Here is a 25,262-nt window from a genome sequence, read left to right on the forward strand (position 1 = left end):
CTGGCTGTAGCCCGCCGGTAGGCCGTGAGGAGGCTGGTACGGGAGGTACCCGGCGCCACCGCCGTACGCCACCGAGTCTGGGTCCACGGACGGGAGGCGGTCGGTGCAGGGCCGGGGCCGGGGCCGGTCGTTGGGGTCAGGGGCCCCCGGTCTGCTGCTGGTCAGGGCCCCTGGTCTGCTGCTGTTAGCCCCCGGGGGTCTGCCGGGCTCACAGTCTACCTTGTTGCTCATGGTCTCGTCGTCCTCTTCCGGAGTGTTGAGGCTGGGTTTGGAGGTAAACAGTAAACGGTGCATTTATTTAGGCGCCTTTTATCCAAGGCGCTTTACACATAGATTGTGCATAGATAGCATTTCTGTAGACTTAGATGTAGCATTTGATACAGACTTATAGCATGTTATGTAGACAGCACTATAATTGCATTGTATGTAGTCATAGCACGTCATAGTACATATGTATAGCATATAGTATAGTTTATATGTATAGTTTCATTATATAGATATTCCACTGTTACGTTCTTAGCTTACGCATGTTTCATGATAAATGCTTTTTATGTGATTTATTCCCATGCTTTTTTTTGTTGTTGTTCTTGCTTAATGTAAGTCGCTCTGGATTAAGAGCGTCTGCTAAATGCCTAAATTGTAAATTGTAATTGTACATTGTACACACCCATTCACACACACACATTCACACACCGATGGCGGCGGAAACCATGCAAGGCACCAACCAGCACATCAGGAGCAATCAGGGGTTCAGTGTCTTGCTCAAGGACACTTTGACACTAACTCTGGGGGAGCCCACAGGGACCGCTAGTGGTCCATGTCATAAAAGTGGTAAATGTTTAAAAAAAAAAAGAAAAAAAGAAAATCTATATCTTACCTTTGCTTTGTATCTATATCAGAAATATATTTACATACTATTTAATAAGTCCATAAAATGTATTTATTTTATTAGTGTGTAGAAAAAAGCTTAAAATGAACTCAAAACATTTGAAACTATTTTCAGATCTTTAAATGTTTGCATGAATAACATTTAGACATATTATTCTATACGAATAGAAAACGACTGTGTTATGCCTACTGTACTTACTTAATACAGTGCACTGTACGTATATATTGTTGTGGGGGCGTGGGGATTGTTCAAATGGTTAGTGGTCCAGACTCCAGAGCGTCTGCAGAAGGTTGAGAGGTAGTAGTGGTTTACAGTGTGTGGGCGTGGCTGAGACCACGGAGGGCTTTCAGGCGCTTCCAAAACTTTCCGCTGCAGTCAGCTTGAAACTGCTCTACTTTTTATCACTGCTTATCGCATTCATCTACCGCGGTAATTTGAGAGAGAGGGGGAAAAAGAAAGTAGAAAACTAGAACCAAAAAGGAAAATGTTTCTAAGCATGCATGCATCGCATCAAGCCATCTCCACGTAGCGTCTCATGAACACTATATGTTTTAATAGGTTGTTTTGTGTGCTTTGAGATTTGGCTTTTCACATTGCAAAAAAATCATTTATGTTCAAAGCTCCCTTGTGACTGGAACAATCTACCTGTCCATTATTCGTTCAATAACATCTTTTCATTTGTTTAAAACTGTGCTGTCCTCTCATCTTGAGACTACCTGTTCATGTTTTCACTAATCATGATGCAATGATCCATGTGTTATGTCTACGTTATGTCCATGTTATGTGAAATGTTGTTTTGTTGCAGTTTTTGTTTTGTTGTTTTGTTGTTGTTTGTTTCTTGTTTATCTAGGAATTGTATTGTTTTGGTTTGTCTGGTTGAATTGTTTGTAAAAAAGTGTCTTTATGTATGAAGTGTATTTTGTGAATTGCCCTTTGACCCCCTTGACAACGAGATGGTTCCTAATAAAGAATTTCAGACGATTTGATGACCAGATTTGACTGAGAGCCTGCCATGGCGCAAATTCCAGATTTTCACCTTTTTTTTCAAAATGAGTTACAATAGCACAGACAGACCACATACTAGAGCAGGGTTCCCCAATTAATTTTCCTCAAGGGCCATATTTTGACTAGCGTACCAGGCTGGGGGCCGAGTCTGCACGTGCGAGGTCGAGGTTTTGCCCTGAAAATTCATTTTCAGGGCAAGACCCCATTTGAAAAGGGTGCCCAGTTTGACATGCATAGGCTACTGACCCCCATTTAATGCCATTTATATCTGGGACCCTTTAAAAAAAAAAAAAAAAAAAAAAAAAAACATTTTTTATTTTTTGGAAATTCTTTCATGGGCCACAAGGGGGCGCTCTGTGGGCCACAAATGGCCCGCGGGCCGCCTATTGGGGAACCCTGTACTAGAGCATGTCTGAAATAAATGTCAGAGCTGAAATCGACGAAATGTAAACATGAAATAAATGCTTAAACATGTAGCTAGGAATAATGTTAGAGACCACAGAAGAGAACCTTTCAATCCTGTTTTCTCAAATGTTTCTCTGCAAGACATTACTCTATAAGCCATATCTCCAAAACTGGTGGGTCAAACTGAACAACCAATATGTCATATTGAAGATATGATTCCCTGCTTTCATATGACATGAAAGTGGCAGTCCCTCAGTCAAATGTAGTCACACAGAAAAGTAGAAAACCACTGGTTTACTGTGCAGTTGTATATTAGTTGTTGCTCTGTGTCTGTTGTATGCAGCCTACTGTACCTATTGCATGCAGAGGGAGAGCAGAGGGCCGAGGGCAGCATCATGGAGGCTGTTCCACTGGACATCCATGTGTGGTCACTGCAAGATGCTCCCTATAACCTATAAGTAAACAAGTACGTAAGTACGGTACATTTTTCACTGACATCAGAGTCACAAAGTGCTTCACAACGATAAAAGCAAAACATAACGCACAAGGAGACAAGAAAACAGAACAATTGGCACTGGTGGAAATCAAGAAATCAACACAGGACTATTTATGTTACAATTAAGACCTGTCTGAAAAGGTGGGTCTTTTTTTAAAGGTTGGAGCAGGTCACAAAGATATGGGGGTGCCTGGCCATGGAGGGTCCTGTGTGTGAGCCTTTAAAATGAATTCTATAATCCACTGGGAGAACAAGATGGGTGTTATTATGTGACAGGGGGCTGTATTTTGCGTGTCTTAAGTACCAGGTCTTAACTACTTAACTACTTAACTTAACCCCTGGGCTACAATTAACGGAATTTTGCGGATCCATTTCTTTTTTTGATAATTTTGCGGATAATTGCTAAAAATACAAACCTCCCGTTCACGGAATTAACGGAATGTCAATAAATGTCAGTTATCTAGGGTTCAACGGAGCAAAAATTTGTATATAAATTAGTACATAATTGCCTAATCACAATTATTTTTGCATAATCCTAATCGTCATAATCTTTTCCATGTTGACATTTCAAACATATTCCAAAAAAATAGAAAGAAATATCTGATCTACACACGTGTTGAAAGCTTGTAGATAAGCAATTTCCGCTGTTTAAAAACATATTTGGGAAAATATAAATGTATTATAAATGTCAATGTGTCAATAATTTATTATTGGTCATATCTGCACTGTGCAATTTGTGATTTATGAAGCCTAAAAAGCAAACAGAAATAAAAAGAAGATTATTATGTTCCAATGAGTGACAGCGCTTGCGAAAACACCTCATGTCATTGGGTATAGAGACCACGTCCCTCCCACATATGGGACTGTTGGTTGTTAAATTTTGGCTGGGAACCCCTTTTGGTGTCAGCATCATGTTATGCTTTAGCTATTTAAAAATAGCAGATCTACAAGCTCATAGCGGGCCACCGAGTGGCGCGCTACGAGCTTGTAGGTCTGCTATTTTGAACATAGAACATAGAACATAGAAACATAGCTTTTTCAGAAAACTGTCAGGATGTAGAAGACATTTTTAGAATCTGATCTCAGGTCAGAACGGGTTAATGGGAAATGATGCTTCACACAGCAAGGCCTACATGTCATGGAACGGTCTAACCACCAACAAACATCTGGGCACGTACTGCATACAGTACTAATGTACTTACTGTACAGGGTAGGAATCGAAAATGATATAGGATACTCTAAGCAATGTGATTTCTTTAGCTTTTTCATTCGGTCATAGAATGAGCACAGCTGGAGATGACGTGTGAATGCTATTGAATTATACATTAATTTGTGTTCAAATGCTTTTTAAATTAAAAAAGCATTAGCCTTATTTAATTTACATTTTCTTTTTTAACACATTTTGGGCGGGAACCCCTTTTGGTGTTATGTTATGCTTTAGCTAGTGAAAAATAGCAGATCTACAAGCTCGTAGCGTGCCACCGAGTGGCGCGCTACGAGCTTGTATAGGTCTGCTATTTAAAAAAAATCAAAGAACGACTGACAGGAAACTGTCAGGATGTGACAGATAGATACAGTGAATGAACTGTATCTGTCTGTGGGCAGGCATATGCTGTGCCTGTGTGTGTGTGTGTGTGTGTGTGTGTGTGTGTGTGTGTGTGTGTGTGTGTGTGTGTGCGTGTGTGTGCGTGTGTGTGTGTGTGTGCGTGTGTGCGGCGGTATGAGTTGAGGATTAGAGGTATAGGTATTTTTATTATGCTGTAACATTTGACTCACTGCTGTCGTTTAGCATCAGTGCAATTTGAAATGTATTTTTTAAATGAAATGCACTATTTTGTAATGTAATATAATGCATTTTGTTATGTTTTAATTTATTTCTGGACTCATGGAAGATTAGCCGAAAGGCTAAAAGAGATCCAAATAAACAAAAATCAAGGGATGGTAGAAGACATTATTAGAATCTGATCTCAGGTCAGAACGGGTTAAAGATATGTTCCCCCCCCTTTGATAGATTCATAGTAGTTTGACAGGAAGGGGGAGAGAGATGGGGAAGATACGCAGCAAAGGTCGTCGGGACTCGAACTCACGACACGCCGTCAGGCAGGATTACCAGCCTAGCCTCAACAGCCTTTAATATTGTCCATTAATTGGCAGGGCTTTTTTTTTTTATATGTTAAATCAAATTATATTCATTTGAATTCTGTCATAGAATGAGGCACACCTGAAGATTAAACGTAAATGCTATTGCATTATGAATTCACCTTTGTCTTAAAAAAATGACTTATTTTACGAGTTGTATTTATATCGACCATATTATGATGTCTCACGTCGTCATTTTAGGGCACTAAACAAACATTAAAAGTCCATAGACTGCTGGCCAAGTGATCGAGGCGCTGCGACACGTTGAGAGCTAAATATAACAATATATACGTTGAGAGCAAAATACTGTGTTCAAATTCAGGAGACTTCGAAAAAGCAATTGGAGCCCTTGGTGACGATGATGGGAATCTGCCTAACTTTAACCCATTCAGGCCTGACGTGGACATTTTAAATAAATGTTTTCTAAAATCATGACAATTTTCGGAATGATTTGAGGCACATTTTAACGATTTTTCAAAAATAGCAGACCTACAAGCTCGTAGCTTGTAGGTCTGCTGATTATGTTGAGGGGTCCCCAGTTCAAATATGATTATGTTGAGGGGTCCCAGTTCAAATATGATTATGTTGAGGGGTCCCCAGTTCAAACATGATTATGTTGAGGGGTCCCCAGTTCAAACATGATTATGTTGATGGGTCCCCAGTTCAAATATGATTATGTTGAGGGGTCCCCAGTTCAAATATGATTATGTTGAGGGGTCCCCAGTTCAAATATGATTATGTTGAGGGGTCCCCAGTTCAAATATGATTATGTTGAGGGGTCCCCAGTTCAAATATGATTATGTTGAGGGGTCCCCAGTTCAAATATGATTATGTTGAGGGGTCCCCAGTTCAAATATGATTATGTTGAGGGGTCCCCAGTTCAAACATGATTATGTTGAGGGGTCCCCAGTTCAAATATGATTATGTTGAGGGGTCCCCAGTTCAAATATGATTATGTTGAGGGGTCCCCAGTTCAAATATGATTATGTTGAGGGGTCCCCAGTTCAAATATGATTATGTTGAGGGGTCACGACCTGAAAAGGGAGGATCTGTAATGATCATGTAATAGTCATGTGTAATGTTTACATAAACCTGAGGCGTGGGGGGGGGGGGGGGGGGGGGGGGGTGTTACACTGCACTGGGTGATCTATCATAGTCCGTGACTTTGATATGACAACAAGTTGTCATGAATCATATTCATCATGAGTGACTAAACACGGGTCTGGAAACACCTTGGCATGACTTCAAAGTCTTCATATCAAACAACATGTCAAAAGGTTCGTTCACACATTTAAACTAAAAGACAGTAAATTAGTAAAATGCCATTTAAGACGTGTTGTAACCAATTGAAAAAACATGCCAGCACTTCTACAAGTAGGCTAGCGTTTAGATCACCAAGGGTGGTCTTGTCAACCCGTTTACATGGATCGTCCACAAAGTATTATAGTTTTTCTATTGACTTGGCTTTCGTTTGAAATGAAATAAAATGTTCAATCAATCAATATCAAGCTGTGACAGTGAGACGGTGACCCCCTAAAATGATCATATTTTGGGGGGCCCCCAGTTTGGGAAACACTATTAGGGTTTTATATGTGTATAAAACTAAAACAACAACAACACAACACCAACTCAAAGTCTTGTCAGGTGAACTGACGTCATGTCGTAGAGTCACGGTATTCGATATGTCGCCAATTTCTGAGTAACAATTAAGTATCAACAGAATTTGCAACTGTTGCAAAGTGTGTCGTCTGTTGAGTGTTGACCCAGATGTGGCTGTTGTGTTGCGGACCTCCGCACGCGCGCGCGCACACACGGAAAAGCGCACATGAACGCAAATCTATAAATCTGCGGCGTTGTGCAATATTTCGATGCCGATCTCTTCCTGTGGCCCCCCCCCCACCCCACCTATAGTCATCGAAAGTTGAAGTTACACACAATTACATTTCTACAACATAATAAATATAAATATGGCTATTGATCATGTATTAAATATCAAAAAACAAAAGCCTTAAAAAAAAGAAAACATTCCGTTTTTGCTCATGTTTTTAGAAGCTAAAACCTTAATTCGTATTTCGTACATAAGCTGCAATAGGCCAATAACAGAATGAACACAGCCATTACATAAAAAGATGTCCAGATCCAAATGGTAAAAATGTAGGTCTTATCTCTTCTTGTTATATAATAAAGTGGATCACTTCCTTACCTTATGCTGCAGGTGAGTCTCATAAAAAGTCCTGGATATATTTAAAGTCTTGTAGAATTGCAGGGTGAAGTTCAAGGGTGTTCTATAAATTCCTACTGTAATCCCAGCTGTTGTATATGCATTTCCAGTAGCCTGCTGATCTTCCGCGAAACCAACATTCTAATGGTATGTCAATGTTATGTCAACGTACGTGTGTCTCGTCTTGTCCTGCTGAGCATGTGGACTCTAAGCTCCACCCTCACTCTATACATCACCATCCCATAGCCCGGAGGGAGGGCCTGCTCCGATACGCTGCTTGGCTGCCATGGGCAACCGGTATGGAATCTATGGACGAAGTATTTCAGCATAATAAATATATTTACCAAAAGAAAGGGAAAGAAAACTAATATAATAAAGCAAAGAACAAATAATAGAAAATAGGTGCTAAAATAAGTAAGATTGTAAAAAATAATCACACCTGTGTGAAGTGAGGGATGCTCTCTCTTATCGTCGTACATCAACATGTTCATCTGTTCGTCCACATCATTTGTAAATTCTCCATTCATTGACGATGTGAATATAATCTTTGTGTAGGACAAATATTTTACATTTATAATTTTTAACATTTACAAATAACCATCATATTTGAACTGGGGATACCTCAAAATAATCCTATTTGAACTGTAGGGGACCACTCAAAATAATCATATTTGAACTGGAGACACCTCAAAATAATCATATTTGAACTGGAGACACCTCAAAATAATCATATTTGAACTGGAGACACCTCAAAATAATCATATTTGAACCGGAGACACCTCAAAATAATCATATTTGAACTGGAGACACCTCAAAATAATCATATTTTAACTGCAGGGGACCCCTCAAAATAATCATATTTGAACTGGAGACACCTCAAAATAATCGTATTTGAACTGGGGACCCCTCAAAATAATCATATTTTAACTGCAGGGGACCCCTCAAAATAATCATATTTGAACCGGAGACACCTCAAAATAATCATATTTTAACTGGGGACCCCTCAAAATAATCATATTTGAACCGGAGACACCTCAAAATAATCATATTTTAACTGCAGGGGACCCCTCAAAATAATCATATTTTAACTGGAGACACCTCAAAATAATCATATTTTAACTGCAGGGGACCCCTCAAAATAATCTTATTTTAAATGCAGGGGACCTCTCAAAATAATCATATTTTAACTGCAGGGGACCCCTCAAAATAATCATATTTTAACTGCAGGGGACCCCTCAAAATAATCATATTTGAACTGGAGACACCTCAAAATAATCGTATTTGAACTGGGGACCCCACCGATCCTGATATGCATATTGGAACAGGAGTTGAGGGAGGCATTACATTTTCGGTTCCACAGATGAATACATTTTGCAAATAGGAGATCTACAAGCTCACAACGCCTCGCTTTTTGGTAGATCGCCTATGTACACAGTGTTTGCCTCTTTCTCACATTAACTTGACAATTTGGCCAATGTTTGACCAGTTCTTATAAGTATAGTTTGTACTTTTGTAATGAGTAAGTCCTTAGGGCAGATTCCCATCATCGTCACCGAGGGCTCCACTAAACAGATGTTAGATTACTCCAAATATGTACGGCAGAGAAGGGATGTTAGAGTTCATGTGGTTCAGTGCGTGCGTGTGTATGTATGTATATATAATATTAATTATAGGTTGTAGTACAGTAGGTACAGGTAGCCTCGGGCGCAAACTGTTCACGGCAGGTGGCCCATCGGGGGCAGGAACCAACCCATCTCCTGTTTCTGTAGCGTGCAAGACTTTCCCCCAATCCAGCCCTCCATGCTGAATGCCAACCGCCAAGCAGGGAGCCATCGGGTCCCTTTTACAGCCGCTTCAATGCATGGCTCTGCCAGCCAAGTCTACTGGAAACAATTAAGAGATTTGTTTTTTACTTTTCTGCCTTTAGTATTAAGTGAAGATAGCCAGGAAAGAGGGGAGAGAGAGAGAGAAGGGTCATCGTGAACGGGGACTCGAACACGTGACGTGCCGTCATGCCAGAGCCTTTATGATCCTGGACCACTTGGCCAGTGGGCGGCCAAAGTCTATGGACTTTTAACCCATTCTGACCTGAGATCAGATTCATACGAGATTTCCGCCGGACAACACACTGGTCTGATGAACCCATTCTGACCTGAGATCAGATTCTAAAAAATGTCAGTCGTTCTTCGATTTTTCAAAAAATAGCAGACCTACAAGCTCGTATCGCGCCACTCGGTGGCGCGATATGAGCTTGTAGATCTGCTATTTTTAAATAGCTAAAGCATAACATGATGCTGACACCAAAATGGGTGCCCGGTCAGAATGGGTTAATGTTTGTTTGGTGCCCTAAAATGACGACGCGAGTCGTCATAATGGCCGATATAAATACAACTGGTAATCTTTTGAGACAAAAGGTGAATTCATAATGCAATAGCATTTACATTTAATCTTCAGGTGTGCTCATTCTATGACAGAATAAAAATTAACATCATTTGATTTAACATTAAAAAAACCCCGCTATATAATGAACTGCTGCGTGTCTCCCCCCCATCTCTCTCCCCCTTTCCTGTCAAACTACTATGAATCTATCAATAAAGCAAAAAATATATCTTTAAAAAATGTAATAAGGCTAAAACATGAGACTAATAACAAAGGCAAAGCGTATTTAATTAACACATAGGACACAACACAGGCGAAGGATAAAATGTACTATTTTGTCAGTGCTATGATTTTACAATCATACATGTTCCTTTTGAGAGGCTCAACCTGAGACGTGACTGTAATACAAAGTCGATAGAAACACCTGCTAGAATCATGTGAGCTGAAACACCTGCTAGAATCATGTGAGCTGAAACACCTGCTAGAATCATGTGAGCTGAAACACCTGCTAGAATCATGTGAGCTGAAACACCTGCTAGAATCATGTGAGCTGAAACACCTGCTAGAATCATGTGAGCTGAAACACCTGCTAGAATCATGTGAGCTGAAACACCTGCTAGAATCATGTGAGCTGAAACACCTGCTAGAATCATGTGAGCTGAAACACCTGCTAGAATCATGTGAGCTGAAACACCTGCTAGAATCATGTGAGCTGAAACACCTGCTAGAATCATGTGAGCTGATGCAGGAACGCTGGATACCCGGGAACTCGCCACTTTACCAACTCGCCGCGGTTTAGTGCATTTTAGTTTGACTTCACCTTCATTTAAATTGCATTGAGAGAGAGAGAGAGAGAGAGAGAGAGAGAGAGAGAGAGAGAGAGAGAGAGAGAGAGAGAGAGAGAGAGAGAGAGAGAGAGAGAGAGAGAGAGAGAGAGAGAGAGAGAGAGAGAGAGAGAGAGAGAGAGAGAGAGGGAGAGAGAGAGGATAGTTGTTTAGAGTTTACACTAAATTAAGTAAGAATGCTAAAGTTTAAACACCAAAGTACCGAAACAATGTTATGTAATTGGTACTTTGGTATTTCACATTTCACATACTCAATGTTTCTTTAATCATTATCAAGTTGAAGAAGGCAGCTTGTTGCCGAAACGTTGGACAAATATCTTTTTTATGGCATCGTGACTACGAGCTGTGAGGCCTCTTTCCTTTCTCAGTCAAAATCATTATCTAGCTGACCATTTCATTGCACAAAATGGAAATGAACTATAGCATCTGTGGGTTTTGACACACTATGACACTACACTGACGAAGACAGCATGTTAGCATAACGATGAAGACATTGAAGAAGAATTCTCGGCTGCGACGAGTTGGTAAAACCGGCGAGTTCTATATACCGGATATACCGGAAAGGCTGCAGTGATGGAATCACGTGAGCTGGTGGAAGAACGGTGCGGCGTTGACCCTCCTCTGCCTGGAGAAGCAGGCCTCCAGCCAGCTCTTCTGGACAACCACAGCCTGAGGGTAGCGTCTCCTCATGTCGCCCAGCTCCTATAGAGTGACCAGAGAAAACACCACCACATCGTCAAGACATAAACCGCAAACTGCCTCCCCCTGGCCAGCCGGGGCGCCTGATGGAGGGGAAAGGAACTGGTCTCTCTAAACTACCTCCCCCTGGCCAGCCGGGGCGCCTGATGGAGGGGAAAGGAACTGGTCTCTATACTGCCTCCCCCTGGTCAGCCGGGGCGCCTGATGGAGGGGAAAGGAACTGGTCTCTAAACTGCCTCCCCCTGGCCAGCCGGGGCGCCTGATGGAGGGGAAAGGAACTGGTCTCTATACTGCCTCCCCCTGGCCAGCCGGGGCGCCTGATGGAGGGGAAAGGAACTGGTCTCTATACTGCCTCCCCCTGGCCAGCCGGGGCGCCTGATGGAGGGGAAAGGAACTGGTCTCTATACTGCCTCCCCCTGGCCAGCCGGGGCGCCTGATGGAGGGGAAAGGAACTGGTTGGAATAACGTGTTCCTTCCACGCGCTATACGTCCAACCAGGGAAACTCCCCCCTGTCAGGTGTAAAAGGAGCAACTTGGACAGAGTCGGGCATGAAGGAAGCATGAGTTCAAGTCCGTTGCTCTCCCCTTGTCCCCCATATATGGGGACTAGGTTGGTGGAGGGTGTGCAGAGCCCAGGATCACAGATTAGATGATTGACACAGGGGTGAAAAATGGGTTACAAAATCGTGGGATAAAAAATATATTAAAAAAATATATATATATATATATATACCGCGTCCGCAAGTCAGGAATTCTCTTCGGGGGTTTGAGCAACATGGTGACGTCACATTCCAGGAAGACGGGACTTGCCCTGCTTTCCTCTGTGGTGGAAAACATATTGCTCGGCTCCGGCATTGCCTGATTGATTTACGATTACGTACATAACTGGAACGGCGCCGAGTCAGTGGCGACTGAGGCTGAGCCAAGACACTAAAGACGGTTGCAGTGGCATGATGAGGTTGTGTCCCGCAGGCTGTATCTCTATTTATTCTGGATCAAGGTGAAAAGGATGAAATTCTGACTCGGATTGATACCCGTTAATGAACGCGATATGCTGATAGCCGCCCTAAGACAAGTAGATGGCTAAGCTGGTCTAAACGTTCACGTAATGAAAAACTAAACAGTTATCCCAGTTTTAGCGTTAATCATATAATATGCTATTTCACTTCCATCTACCATTTACACCCTATTATACTTAGGTGCTATTTACACGAGGATGGTGTTCATATAAAACGTCTAAATAAAGTATCGTTTGCTGCTGTCATTTAGACGAGAACCGTGTTCTCAGGAGGTGAAAACGCAACGAAGTGAAACCGCCTCCCAGAGTGGAAATCTTTGAGAACGCCGTTTCCTATGGTCTCCATATAAACAGGCAAAACGGTGAATCCGCAAAACTTATGACATCATGGCTCACGTTGGCTCACAGCGCATATGTTTATTACATTGATGCAGAGCAATATCATTATGATATAATGGAGTTCCTGAACAAGCCTCCCTCCTCGCCTACAAAGTGATGCTCATCAGCGATGTTGAATGTAAAACCATGATGTAAATAAAAAGCCTTGTGATAGACGGCAGCCGCGGCAGCAGCGTTTATTTAATACATATATATCATCCCGTGGCGTGCCCAGAGCAGTGTTGCGCCGCTTGCGTCTTCTTCTTGTACGTGGGTGACCTGTCTATTTGGCAGCCCGTTATCGCCACCTAGCGACAGCATATAGCATAATAGCACATTATATCATAACGTGTGCGTTCTCGTGTAAAGGGTAAGAAAAAATGAGAACGCAACGGGACTTTGACGTGTTATATGGAGATGGTCGCCGTCTAAAAGAGGCCTTAGTTGAAAGGGGTGAACGCTCAAATCTCACTGACCTGTGTGTGGACGCCGTGCTCCACCTCGGCAGCTATGTGCGTGACCTCTGGACTCAGGATCTCCTCTTCGTCACCGTCATAAGTGAAGGTCTCTGTTAAGGAGCCGTCTAGCACAGTGCGAGGGTCAATGAAACACAAGTCTTACTGTATGCCTTAACTTATAATCCACAGTGTAAACGGCTTGATACTAGTACAGCAAATATTTGATCTAGACTCAGCAAACAGAGTGGCCCCGTGGCTAGAGTGCCACGCCATGAAAGTGGGAGGTTGGGAGTTCGATACCAAAGACGATGAAAAATGGGACTGCCTGCCTGGCACTCAGCAGCATCAAGGCTTGGACTGCTGCGGGGGTATTTGCGAACGCAATGAGCACTAACTATGAGACCCTGCAGATCATGTCTGTGTGTCCGTGTGTGTGTGTGTGTGTCTGTCCCGCTGTTACACCACCCGCCCGCCACCAGAGGGCGCAGCTGTATCACACAAAACACACACACGCACGCACGCACTCACACACACACACACACACACACACACACAACTTAACTTAAAAAAAAACTTAACTTAAAATGAAAAAGAAAAAACTTAACTTAATTTTTTTTTTTACTTAAAAATAAAATCTTTAGAAAACACAAAAAACTTAACTTAAAAAAAAGTATGTAATTTATTCTAATTGTTGTTATTGCCATTTACGAGCTGCGTTCGCTTCCCGCGTTTGCGCGTCTTACTTGTAGTACCTGGGACAAACTACTAGCGTGATGTCCAGGGGGTGTACCTGTACGTCATGTGAGGGGGTGTACTTGAACATCAAGCTGCCTCACGCTACAGAAACAGGAGTTCAGGAGAAGGACAACTCTGTCGCACGGCAGCGCGGCGAATCAATTATACGTAACTGTGTCACATGCCGACTAGCCCGGGGTCCACATTATGCCATTCTATGGCATAGGGCCATTTCATTATTTTATATGCATACATATTGTACCATGTAGATTAGTCATGTACTATGCACTTTCTTTCTTTTTAACTGCAATGATGAGCCTGCACAAACAAGAATTTCACCCATGTTACCTGTAATGTGATGTGACAATAAAGTTTGATTCTGATTCTGGCAGCTCGCGGCAGGATCTGCCGGGAGAATCTAGACCAGAGGTGGGCAACTGGTGGCCCGGGGGCCACATGCGGCCCCCACCTTCACTTAATGTTAATATCAGAATACTGATATAGTATTGATTTCAGCTGTCACAATTCCAAACTCGCTTTAATTACTTCATGACTAGTATTAAATGACTAGTTAAAATGTAGTTATGTTAACAGTTCATAAAGTTAACATAAGTATACCTAAATGCATTTGAAATTCAATAAAAAGGTTACTTTTCAGGATTCCAATTCAAAAATAGCAAAAAAATGTTCTAGTTTTCAATTCAAATATAACAAAAATAGCCGATCTACAAACTCAAAACGTGTCGCATCGCGACACGTTTTGAGCTTGTAGATCGGCTATTTTTGCTACGACAGTAATATGCACTGTGGCCCCCTCTGGAGTGAGTGTGGAAATATATTGGCCCTCGCCATCGTCAAAGTTACCCACCCCTGATCTAGACACAGCTGAGACTAATTAATTGGAGCGACAGAGAGAGAGAGAGGTGTGTGTGTGTACGGGTGTGCGTGTGTGCGTCAGGTGCAGACAATCAGAAATCAGCAGAGAGTGATCGACATTTGCACTACTCTATGCCGAATTGAAGTGGACTCGGACCTGTTATTAAAAGCGTCTGGGTTTACGAGGCTACATGCTGACTGAAAATTAGCCAAGGAGGACCTAGGACTAGGTTGTCTGCAATGCAGGGTTATTATACAGTAAATTAAAGAATATTCTAAAAGAGCGAAAATAAGTTTGTTATAATTGAACCGAAAATAAAACGTATACGATAGCTAACCAAAAGTAATGAAATTATCTTGGATTTAGTTTTTCTGCCATGTGATGCTATGCATTCCGTCATCCTACCCCCTTTCAGCTTCTATATAAATCAAGGCGTTCCTCATAATACCTACCTGAAAAACATAAACCAACTAAAAACAAATGAAAACTACTGAAAACTAGTCAATTCTTCAACTCAAAACAGCACACAGAAAAATGTGCTGATGAACATTTCAAGACAAGCCATAGATAGATAGTTGTGGTTTGTGTTATTGCTCGTTAGAGGATATGTGAACTATAGATAGATAGCTGTGGTTTGTGTTACAGCTCATTAGAGGATATGTGAAGAGGTAACGGAGGTATAGATACAGTAGATAGCTGTGGTTTGTGTTACAGCTCGTTAGAGGATATGTGAAGAGGTAACAGAGGTATAGATACAGTAGATAGTTGTGGTTTGTGTTATAGCTCGTTAGAGGATATGTGAAGAGGTAACGCGCCAGCCTCTTCCTCTCGGACGCCGGCAGGTTGTAGAAGAACACATGGACTCCGTTCATGAAGCTGGGCAGCTGGGAGCCAGAGGAGGGTCCGGAGGGGGCGTCCGTCTCCTGCTGGGAGGGTTCTGAGGAGGCTTCTGTGTCCTGCTGGGAGGGTTCTGTGTCCTGCTGGGAGGGAGAGGAGTGTCCTGAGGGGGCGTCTGTGTCCTGCTGGGAGGGAGAGGAGTGTCCTGAGGGGGCGTCTGTGTCCTGCTGGGAGGGAGAGGAGTGTCCTGAGGGGGCGTCTGTGTCCTCTGCTTCCCGGCTCGGGCTGTCCGATCCTGGGGTCGGTGACGTGGGCGAGGACGCCGGTGGAGGTGAGGCCGCTCCACGTGGGGTTCCTGTGTTCCTGGCCGCTCTACTGTGGTAATATCTGGACGTTACTCAGGTCAAGGACAAAGGAATAAAATACATTCCGAAGCCACGTCGTCGTCGTCGTCCACACAAATAGTTTCATTTTAACCTCTTAAACCCGCAGGTCAGCGTTATTATTCCAAACCACTCCGCCCCATTACTAAACCCGTCCCTAACCCTAACCTCACACCAAGACACGTTGTCGGACTATGGAGTATCGGAATTACGAGCAGATCCCGAACGCCCAGCACCTTCCGTTTTTCCGATCACAACACCAAATCTCTTCACTATCAGATCGGCAATTTTTGGCAGAATGTTTGCCAATCGTGACAAGCCCAGAAAAAGAGGTTTCATGTTGTTGAAATGCCATTTTAAAACTAAAACTATCTCGGTCCACACGTTCATTTTATCACAGTTTTATGTCTGCAGTACTGCTGCATTTCTTCTGATTTTGTGCTGTGTTTTTCAGATCTGCTGAGGTTTTTTGTCACCCGAATCCACGTGTGCATATTTATAATCCACCCCGTTATCCGACCGCATTAATTAATGACTCCAATCTATGAATCCACAACCACCCGCGGATTGTGAGCTTTTGCAGAGACGTTGTGCGTTTTAAAAGCTATAATAATAAGCCTATTGATAGACGACGCCACTAATTTGTTTCCCGCATTATTTCACCCGTGGTTTATCCGATATTAATTTATAATATATTTGAATTAAATCCACCCTATAGAATGATGTTTCTAGTGTTTCTGTCTCCTCAGCTCTTTAGTAAACAGAAAATACATTTTCAGAACTCATACAACAGGATGCAGAACTCATACAACAGGATGCAGAACTCATACAACAGGATGCAGGGTAAACAACAGGATGCAGAACAGGATGCAGAACTCATACAACAGGATGCAGGGTAAACAACAGGATGCAGAACAGGATGCAGAACTCATACAACAGGATGCAGGGTAAACAAGTGCAATTGGAAGTGAAAAAACAAATAAACGAGCAGACAGGATTGAAAGTGGAACACCTTCAGGGTGATTAAAACCCCTGTTGGTGAATTATCTCCCGACAACGACCACCTAGGCAGACATTATCCCTTCTTACCCATAATGCAGTAGGAATAGGATACATGGTCGTGGGGACCCCTTTGGACGCCAGGTGTTTACCCATAATGCAGTAGGAATAGGATACATGGTCGTGGTGACTCCTTTACCCATAATGCAGTAGGAATAGGATACATGGTCGTGGGGACTCCTCTGGACGCCAGGTGTTTCTTACCCATAATGCAGTAGGAATAGGATACATGGTCGTGGGGACTCCTTTACCCATAATGCAGTAGGAATAGGATACATGGTCGTGGGGACTCCTCTGGACGCCAGGTGTTTCCTGACCAGTCTCTCCGTCCCGTACCAGTTGAAGCCCTTGGTGGCGTGGCCGATGCGTGGCAGGTGGACGCTCGCTAAGGAGAAACACACACACCGCTGCACCGTGAGCATGTGACCTGACACCCACGCGTGTCATCAGTGTCCACTGTCCACGCGTATGCTATATTATCGCTGCGTTCACACCGACAGATACAACATGGTCTATTGCTCTCGATATGATTGTTGTATTCTTGACAGCTCAGTGGCCTTGTGGTTACAGTGTCTGCCCTGAGACTGGGAGGTCGGGGGTTCGATTCCCCCCGGCCGGGTCATACCAAAGACTGTAAAAATGTAGCCTGGGAAACTCACCTATGCTTTCTATGGTATTCAGTATTTTAGCTGTGACGTGAGCGCCCCCTCCTGAGATACTTCCGGGTCCTACTTTTGTGTCGCTTTTGTGTCCCCATGGAGTTATACTGTGACGCTCCGTCGGACTAAATCTGAGACGAAAACAACCACGAAAGTCTAATTTTACCGCTTTCCTCGCAACAACAAACCTGCGCTGCTCTCCCAAATCTGACAGTGACAGGCCGTCTGCCCCACATGGAATACATGGAAAATCACCATTTTATTTTATTGTGTCAAATAAATCCTCATAATGCAAACTAGATTCAACATACTCAAGCCTGCACACATTCTAAATATACCCCAGAAACATTTTACCGATCAAATGGACTGTTGCCACCTTCAATAATTATGATAATAATAGTCTTTATTGTCTCCACATCATATATTTTTGTTGTCATGGACACTTGTACAAAACATTAATAATTCCACTCGAGTTGGAAGCATTAAGACCCATTTTAACCCTCAATGGCTTCCTTTCTGAAAAATAACGTCACTGTAAAAAGATTCACGCGTTTAGATATTCAATTTACAATGAGATGCGGACGGGAGCTGGTGCCACTTGGACCCGGACGTAACGTAGCACTACAAAATGACGTCGGACTTAAATACTGAATAGGCAGCTCCCGGCAGGATGCGCCAAAACTATGCGCAGCTGCACGACATGAGACTAATTACTTAGAGCGACAGAGAGAGAGAGGAGTGTGTGTGTGTGTGTACATGTGTGCGTGTGTATGTCAATTTTACAAAGGTGCAGACGATCAGAAATCAGCAGAGAGTGAGCAATGTTTGCGCTACTCTATGCCGAATTGAAGTGGACCCAGACTTTTTTTCCTCCATGGAAATAAAAACGTCTGGGTTTCCGAGGCTAGTAAAAATGGGACCCAGTGCCTCCCTGCTTGACACTCAGCATCAAGGGTTGGATTGGGGGTATAAGTCCCTGCGACATACTAGCGTCATGTCCAGGGGGTGTACTTGTACATCAAGCTGCCTCACGCTACAGAAACAGGAGATAGGCTCCTGCCCCTATGGGCCTCATGGCTACAGAAACAGGACATAGGCTCCTGCCCCCTATGGGCCTCATGGCTCGGCAAGGCTACTTACTTACTTTGCATAATATGAACGCTACTGTATATAAACAAACAGACTAATAAATAAAGATACAAATAAATCATTTTGATAATAAAAGATTGGCGGTACCTTTCTTTTTCTTGGCTGCAGTCTGAATGCTCAGCAGAGCTCGGTCCAGAGCGCTGAGATGGATTCCAGACAGGTTGTTCGCTTTGTCTCTCTGCTGCGCTACGATGAGAGCCAGCTGGAAGAGGACAGTTTAACAATAAACAATATTAATAAACATAGTAATGTTATTATAGTTATAGTTATTTAATAAAGCGTATTGAGGTGCAAAAAGACGATTTTAGAAAATGATCACGCACCAGGTCTTGACCGTCCGTCCTGGACTGTTTGTCATCGATGGGGAAGAGGAGGACTCGCCCCAGCTCCAGGTCTGAAACACAGGAGACGTGAACACATTTAGGCCCTTTCCCAATTCCTTTTTTAACCCTACCCCTCAGCCCTTGCCCCTTCCCCTTGTCCCTACATAATGAGTGTCAAGGGGTAGGGAGATAAATCATCCCCCTAGGAATTGGAACGTCCCTAAATATTGAACGTCCCTTGTAGATATTGATAGCTGATCTGCAAGCTCACTACAGGCCAGTGGTCCCCAAACTTTGATGGCATTTCTGTCTCTAGGACCCCCAATTTATATTGTAAAATCAATGTTAATTAACTCTGAGAGTGTACAAACTATCATTTAGCCCATAACCCACTTTGGAAACTACTTTCCATTTGATTTAAGCTGTAGAGATGGAACGTAAATATAACATTGCTGTGGTTATGATGAAATAAATATGTTGTAATTTTGTCTCATGTTGGTAGGCCATGTATGTAATTCAGCTAGATATAGCTCATTCTGACACCTGCTCAACAGTTGTACCTGATTAATTGATTATTGTATTAACAGTTTGTATAGCATGGGTACAGATATATATACAGGGTTAGAAAAAGGAAAAACAATTTACAGTATAGAAAGAAGGGGCTGTGGTCACTGTTCATTGTTTTTAATATCATTAAGAACAGAGTCATTTTCTATCAATGAAAATGCCATTGTGATTCATCTCCATCCAATGTACAGTCTGCACAGCAGCTTGCAATCTGTTCCGTAGCTGGTTTGCCTGGGGAAAAAACACCATTGCTAATTAGTTATGCAAGTTTTGCAACTTGTGGGGATTAGTTTAACATTGGTCATGATAAAACCATAGCTATCACTGCAGCGAGTAGCCAACGTTATGCAGTGACAGCGTTATGTAGGTACAGTAGGCTATTTCACGGCTTTTAAGAGCTCCAAAAGCAAAATGTTGACATATCGTGGTCTGGGGGGTCGGACTGATGCCTGCTAATAAGCTATAGCTTGCATCCGAGTTGTATCACCGGCGCACCGGCGATAATTAAAAAAGAATAAAGCGCCGATGCGGCGCCAAATTAATGGGTAACGTTGTATGAATGCAACGCCGTATCATATCGTTAGTTCACGTGAAGTAACGTTAACCTTTGCTAGAGATTGCGATATTTTTGGCGATGCAGATTGTTAATACATTCAAATAATATTGGTTATTATAATATTTTTCCATAATAAAGGACATAAAAGGCTTCTTACCTCGTCCGCCTTTCAGCCCTCAGTGATGTTGCTCCGTTTGAAGTCCCGTCGAGATATCCCTTCAAACGAAGGGGATTCTACCCCTCACCCTCGGCCCTTCCCCTCCATCCAAAGACAATTGAGATAACCCTTCCCCCTCACGTGAACGCGCATAAGCAAGGGCAAGGGCTAAGGGCCAGGACGAAGGGGGGAATTGGGATTGGGCCTTAGAATGACCTCCATCTTGATCTCCACAGGACATCTAAAGCAGTGGTTCTCAACCACCAGGGGCTTCAAACGGGTCAGTAACTCTGAGCGTGTACACGTCTGTACATGTTCAGAGTTAAAGCACAGTGTAGTAGATTTGGGGTCCCACAGATAAAATATTGTATCAAATGGGGGGTCTGTGACCTAATGCATATCAAACTGGGGGTCCTTTTTAAATTAAAAAAGGTTGAGGATCACTCATATACAGCCATGAAGAGCTCAAAGCAGGGAATCTACATACGTAGGAGTGTTTAGGGCAGGCTATGTCCAGACTGGTAGCCTCTAAATCTACATACGTATAGTGTTTAGGGCAGGCTATGTCCAGACTGGTAGCCTCTAAATCTACATACGTATAGTGTTTAGGGCAGGCTATGTCCAGACTGTTAGCCTCTAAATCTACATACGTATAGTGTTTAGGGCAGCTATATGTCCAGACTGGTAGCCTCTAAATATACATACGTAGGAGTGTTTAGGGCAGGCTATGTCCAGACTGGTAGCCTCTAAATCTACATACGTATAGTGTTTAGGGCCAGACTATGTCCAGACTGTTAGCCTCTAAATCTACATACGTATAGTGTTTAGGGCAGCTATATGTCCAGACTGGTAGCCTCTAAATATACATACGTAGGAGTGTTTAGGGCAGGCTATGTCCAGACTGTTAGCCTCTAAATCTACATACGTATAGTGTTTAGGGCAGGCTATGTCCAGACTGGTAGCCTCTAAATCTGTGTTCTTTCTTAGCCTGTCCAGAATGGAATCATGTCTGGACACCATAAAACTACATGGATTTACATTATTCTTCTAATCAGATTTGAACCACATTCCTAGGCGACATGAAATGTGATTGACATTCAGTCAGGTGTCCCAGCTCAGGACCACTCGGACCCTGACGCGATTTATACTTTCATGTACGATGGTGTCACTCGCAGAAATAGAGCTGCTGAAGAAGGCCCAGCAGAGACTCTACTTCCTGAGGGTGCTCAGGGGGAACAACATCACACAGAGACTGCTGGTGTCCTTCTATCGGTGCTCCATAGAGAGCATACTAACGTACTGCATGTGTGTGTGGTACACCAGCTGTACAGACAGTGGCGCAGAGGAAAAAGCTCCAGGGGGTCATAAATACGGCACAAAAGATCGTTGGCTGCCCTCTCTCCCCACACTGGAAGAACTACACAGAGACCGCTGTCATAAAAAAACTCTGAACATTATCAAAGACACTTCCCACCGCGCTCACTCACTGTTTGAACTGTTGCCATCAGGCAGACGGTACAGAGTGATCAAGTCCAAGACCAACGGATTCAGTAACAGCTTCTATCCCACAGCGGTAGTTGCACTCAATGCTGCTAAAAAAATGATCTGTTGCTGCGACACCTTTTAGTTTCTCTGCTATCTTAAGTACAATAAGGGTTTGTTGTGCGATAACAGCTGAAATTACATGTTTGTGCATTAGTGCTGCTGGGGTTGTGCAATAACAAGAAGTCATGTGTGTTTTTGTTTTAGCTTGTACAGTATGTTGTTTTGTGATATGATGCACTGATTGGTTGGCACTTTTAATTTCGTTGTACACGTTGCAATGACAAATAAAGATCTATCTACTATCTATCTATCTATCTATCTATCTAACAGCAGATCTACAAGCACAAAACAGCTGCTGGTTGATCTGTTATTGTCGGAGAAATCTGACCACGTGCAAAAAATCGTGTGAACCCTGGACAGAAACAAATGGGATTGAGCTGCAGTCACAACAAGGCCTTCTTAGTATCAATCTTATAATTAATTATGAATATATTATGGTATCAAATTGATTGAGAACGGATCCCACCTTTCATGGTACCGGCCAACTCGTACTGTTTGCGCGGTTCGTCAGACCTCGACTCCAGGGCTGTGAACAAACCACCTCTCCCCCAGCGCCCCGAGTCATCTGTACAGGATACAAACACAACACAATGATCCAAACCACCTCTCCCCCAGCGCCCCGAGTCATCTGTATACAAGATGAAAATGTTTGCGAACCACGCACATAGAGACATGAGGTATTTCATAAAACTGTCATGATTTCAGAAGACATTTTGTAGAATGGATCTTGGATCTGGGGTCTAACCCTAACCCTAACCCTAACCTCAGTAAAACAACACCTAAACCTAACGCTAACCCTAACCTTAACCTCAGTAAAACTACACCTAAACCTAACCCTGACCTTAACCTCAGTAAAACTATACCTAAACCTAACCCTAACCTTAACCTCAGTAAAACTATACCTAAACCTAACGCTAACCCTAACCTTAACCTCAGTAAAACTATACCTAAACCTAACCCTAACCCTAACCCTAACCTCAGTAAAACTATACCTAAACCTAACGCTAACCCTAACCTTAACCTCAGTAAAACAACACCTAAACCTAACCCTAACCTTAACCTCAGTAAAACTATACCTAAACCTAACCCTAACCTTAACCTCAGTAAAACTATACCTAAACCTAACGCTAACCCTAACCTTAACCTCAGTAAAACTATACCTAAACCTAACCCTAACCCTAACCTCAGTAAAACTATACCTAAACCCAACGCTAACCCTAACCTTAACCTCAGTAAAACTACACCTAAACCTAACCCTAACCTTAACCTCAGTAAAACTATACCTAAACCTAACCCTAACACTAACCTTAACCTCAGTAAAACTATACCTAAACCTAACCCTAACCTTAACCTCAGTAAAACTACACCTAAACCTAACCCTAACCTCAGTAAAACTATACCTAAACCTAACCCTAACCTTAACCTCAGTAAAACTATACCTAAACCTAACCCTAACCTTAACCTCAGTAAAACTACACCTAAACCTAACCCTAACCTTAACCTCAGTAAAACTACACCTAAACCTAACCCTAACCCTAACCTTAACCTCAGTAAAACTATACCTAAACCTAACCCTAACCCTAACCTTAACCTCAGTAAAACTACACCTAAACCTAACCCTAACCTTAACCTCAGTAAAACTATACCTAAACCTAACCCTAACCTTAACCTCAGTAAAACTATACCTAAACCTAACGCTAACCCTAACCTTAACCTCAGTAAAACTACACCTAAACCTAACCTCAGTAAAACTATACCTAAACCTAACCCTAACCCTAACCTTAACCTCAGTAAAACTATACCTAAACCTAACCCTAACCTTAACCTCAGTAAACTATACCTAAACCTAACCCTAACCTTAACCTCAGTAAAACTATACCTAAACCTAACCCTAACCTCAGTAAACTATACCTAAACCTAACCTCAGTAAAACTAACGCACTGGCGCGCTATACGAGCTTGTAGATCTGCTAACCGTGGTTTCTTACCGACACAGTGGACGATGATGGCGTCCTCCCGGGAGGCGTGTGGGTGAGTGACGTCTCCCAACACGTAGCTGATGGCGGTGTGGTCAGAGTCAGTGTCAGAACACACGCTGCTCGCCTCCTCCTCTTCCTCCTCCTCCTCCTCCTCCTCCTCTTCCTCGCTGTCTTCAGACGGTAGACACAGTGACCTGTAGCCACACGACTCCCACCACGCCATCCTACACCACACGCAAAAAAAAAAAATACAAAATACAAACATTTGAAACTTTCTTGAGATACATAATACATATTGTAATAAATATACTACATTTTATGTAAAGGTTACATCATTTTAAAGCAGTGGTTCCCAAACATTCTTCATGTCAAGGACCCCCATTTGAAAAGATATGCCAGGGACCCCCATAAGAGAAGACTTTTGCGGCACTAGCAGTGATTTTCAACAATTTTTATTTCAAGGACCCCCCCCCCCCAGTTTGACACGCATTAGTCTGCGGACCCCCATATAATGGCATTTCTCCCTCTCTATCTCTGGGACCCCAATTTATATTGTAAAATCAATGTTAATTGTCCATTTGGTTCCATTTGTACACAGAGTACTCAGAGTTACAGACCCATAAGGGTCCATTTTGGATCCTAACTATCATTTAGCTGGGGAACCCCCTGGAACTCACCTCAAGGTCCCCTTGGGGTCCCCGGACCCCCACTTTGGGAACCACTGTTTTAAAGCACAGATTGCGTTTGCTAAAAATGTTCCCTGAAGAAAAGACAGATTTGTGAGTGTAATTAATCAATTCAAAGGAGCTTTTATTGGCATGATTAAATTACTCAAATACCCCTGGTAACATTTTAATGGCTTTGTCTGTCACACCCTCAAGCACAGGCAAGTGCAGACTTTTACTTATTGTTCATTCATAAAACTTGGTGAGTGTGTGAATGTGGTTGTCTGGGATTTTACATTATTACTGTGTGTATACACAGGCGTGGATATGTGTAGTGGTGTGTGTGTGTGGGTGGGTGTGTGTGTGTGTGTGTGTGTGTGTGTGTGTGTGTGTGTGCGTGTGTGTGCGTGCGTGTGTGTGCGTGCCAGTGCTGTTTTCGTCGTTCCTCACCCAGGAATCAGCCCAGCTCCTAATCCAGACAACAGTCTTGTCAAAACTCGACTATTGTAACTCCCTCCTTACTGGCCTACCAGCATGTGCACTTAAGCCTCTCCAGCTGATCCAAAATGCAGCAGCTCGCTTGGTCTTCAACCAGCCAACATTCTCACATGTCTCCCCCCTGCTCCGCTCCCTCCACTGGCTCCCGGTCGCTGCCCGCACAGAATACAAAACTCTGATGCTGGCATTCAAGGCAACCAAAGGTATGGCTCCCCCATATGTTGCAAGTATGATTGAACCCTACAAACCCTCCCGCGCACTCAGATCAGCCAACGCAGGGAA

General features: G+C 42.9%; 2 protein-coding genes across 2 annotated transcripts in view; both read right to left on the reverse strand.

The window, feature by feature from the left end:
* The window catches only part of traf3ip2l (TRAF3 interacting protein 2-like), a 24,455-nt gene extending 17,212 nt beyond the window's left edge, over positions 1–7,243 (reverse strand). The window contains exons 1-3 of the mRNA XM_083768021.1: positions 7,138–7,243; positions 2,653–2,751; positions 1–262 (exon numbers count right to left, since the gene is read on the reverse strand). The exon at positions 1–262 is cut by the window's left edge and continues 113 nt beyond it. Of these exons, the coding sequence (XP_083624147.1) occupies positions 1–262; positions 2,653–2,717 (327 nt within the window). The 5' untranslated portion in view covers positions 2,718–2,751; positions 7,138–7,243. The remainder of the gene's footprint in view (positions 263–2,652; positions 2,752–7,137) is intronic.
* Positions 7,244–10,958: 3,715 nt separating this feature from the next.
* Positions 10,959–25,262, reverse strand: part of chd1l (chromodomain helicase DNA binding protein 1-like) — a gene marked incomplete at both ends in the record, with an annotated part of 50,446 nt that continues 36,142 nt past the window's right edge. The window contains 8 exons of the mRNA XM_083768023.1: positions 10,959–11,081; positions 12,951–13,042; positions 15,356–15,768; positions 17,100–17,208; positions 18,719–18,833; positions 18,955–19,025; positions 22,306–22,404; positions 23,827–24,041. Coding sequence (XP_083624149.1) covers positions 10,959–11,081; positions 12,951–13,042; positions 15,356–15,768; positions 17,100–17,208; positions 18,719–18,833; positions 18,955–19,025; positions 22,306–22,404; positions 23,827–24,041 — 1,237 coding nt within the window. The remainder of the gene's footprint in view (positions 11,082–12,950; positions 13,043–15,355; positions 15,769–17,099; positions 17,209–18,718; positions 18,834–18,954; positions 19,026–22,305; positions 22,405–23,826; positions 24,042–25,262) is intronic.

The sequence above is a fragment of the Protomyctophum parallelum genome (assembly GCF_964188405.1).
Source record: "Protomyctophum parallelum genome assembly, chromosome: 6".
In the NCBI taxonomy this organism is placed as follows: Eukaryota; Metazoa; Chordata; class Actinopteri; order Myctophiformes; family Myctophidae; genus Protomyctophum; species Protomyctophum parallelum.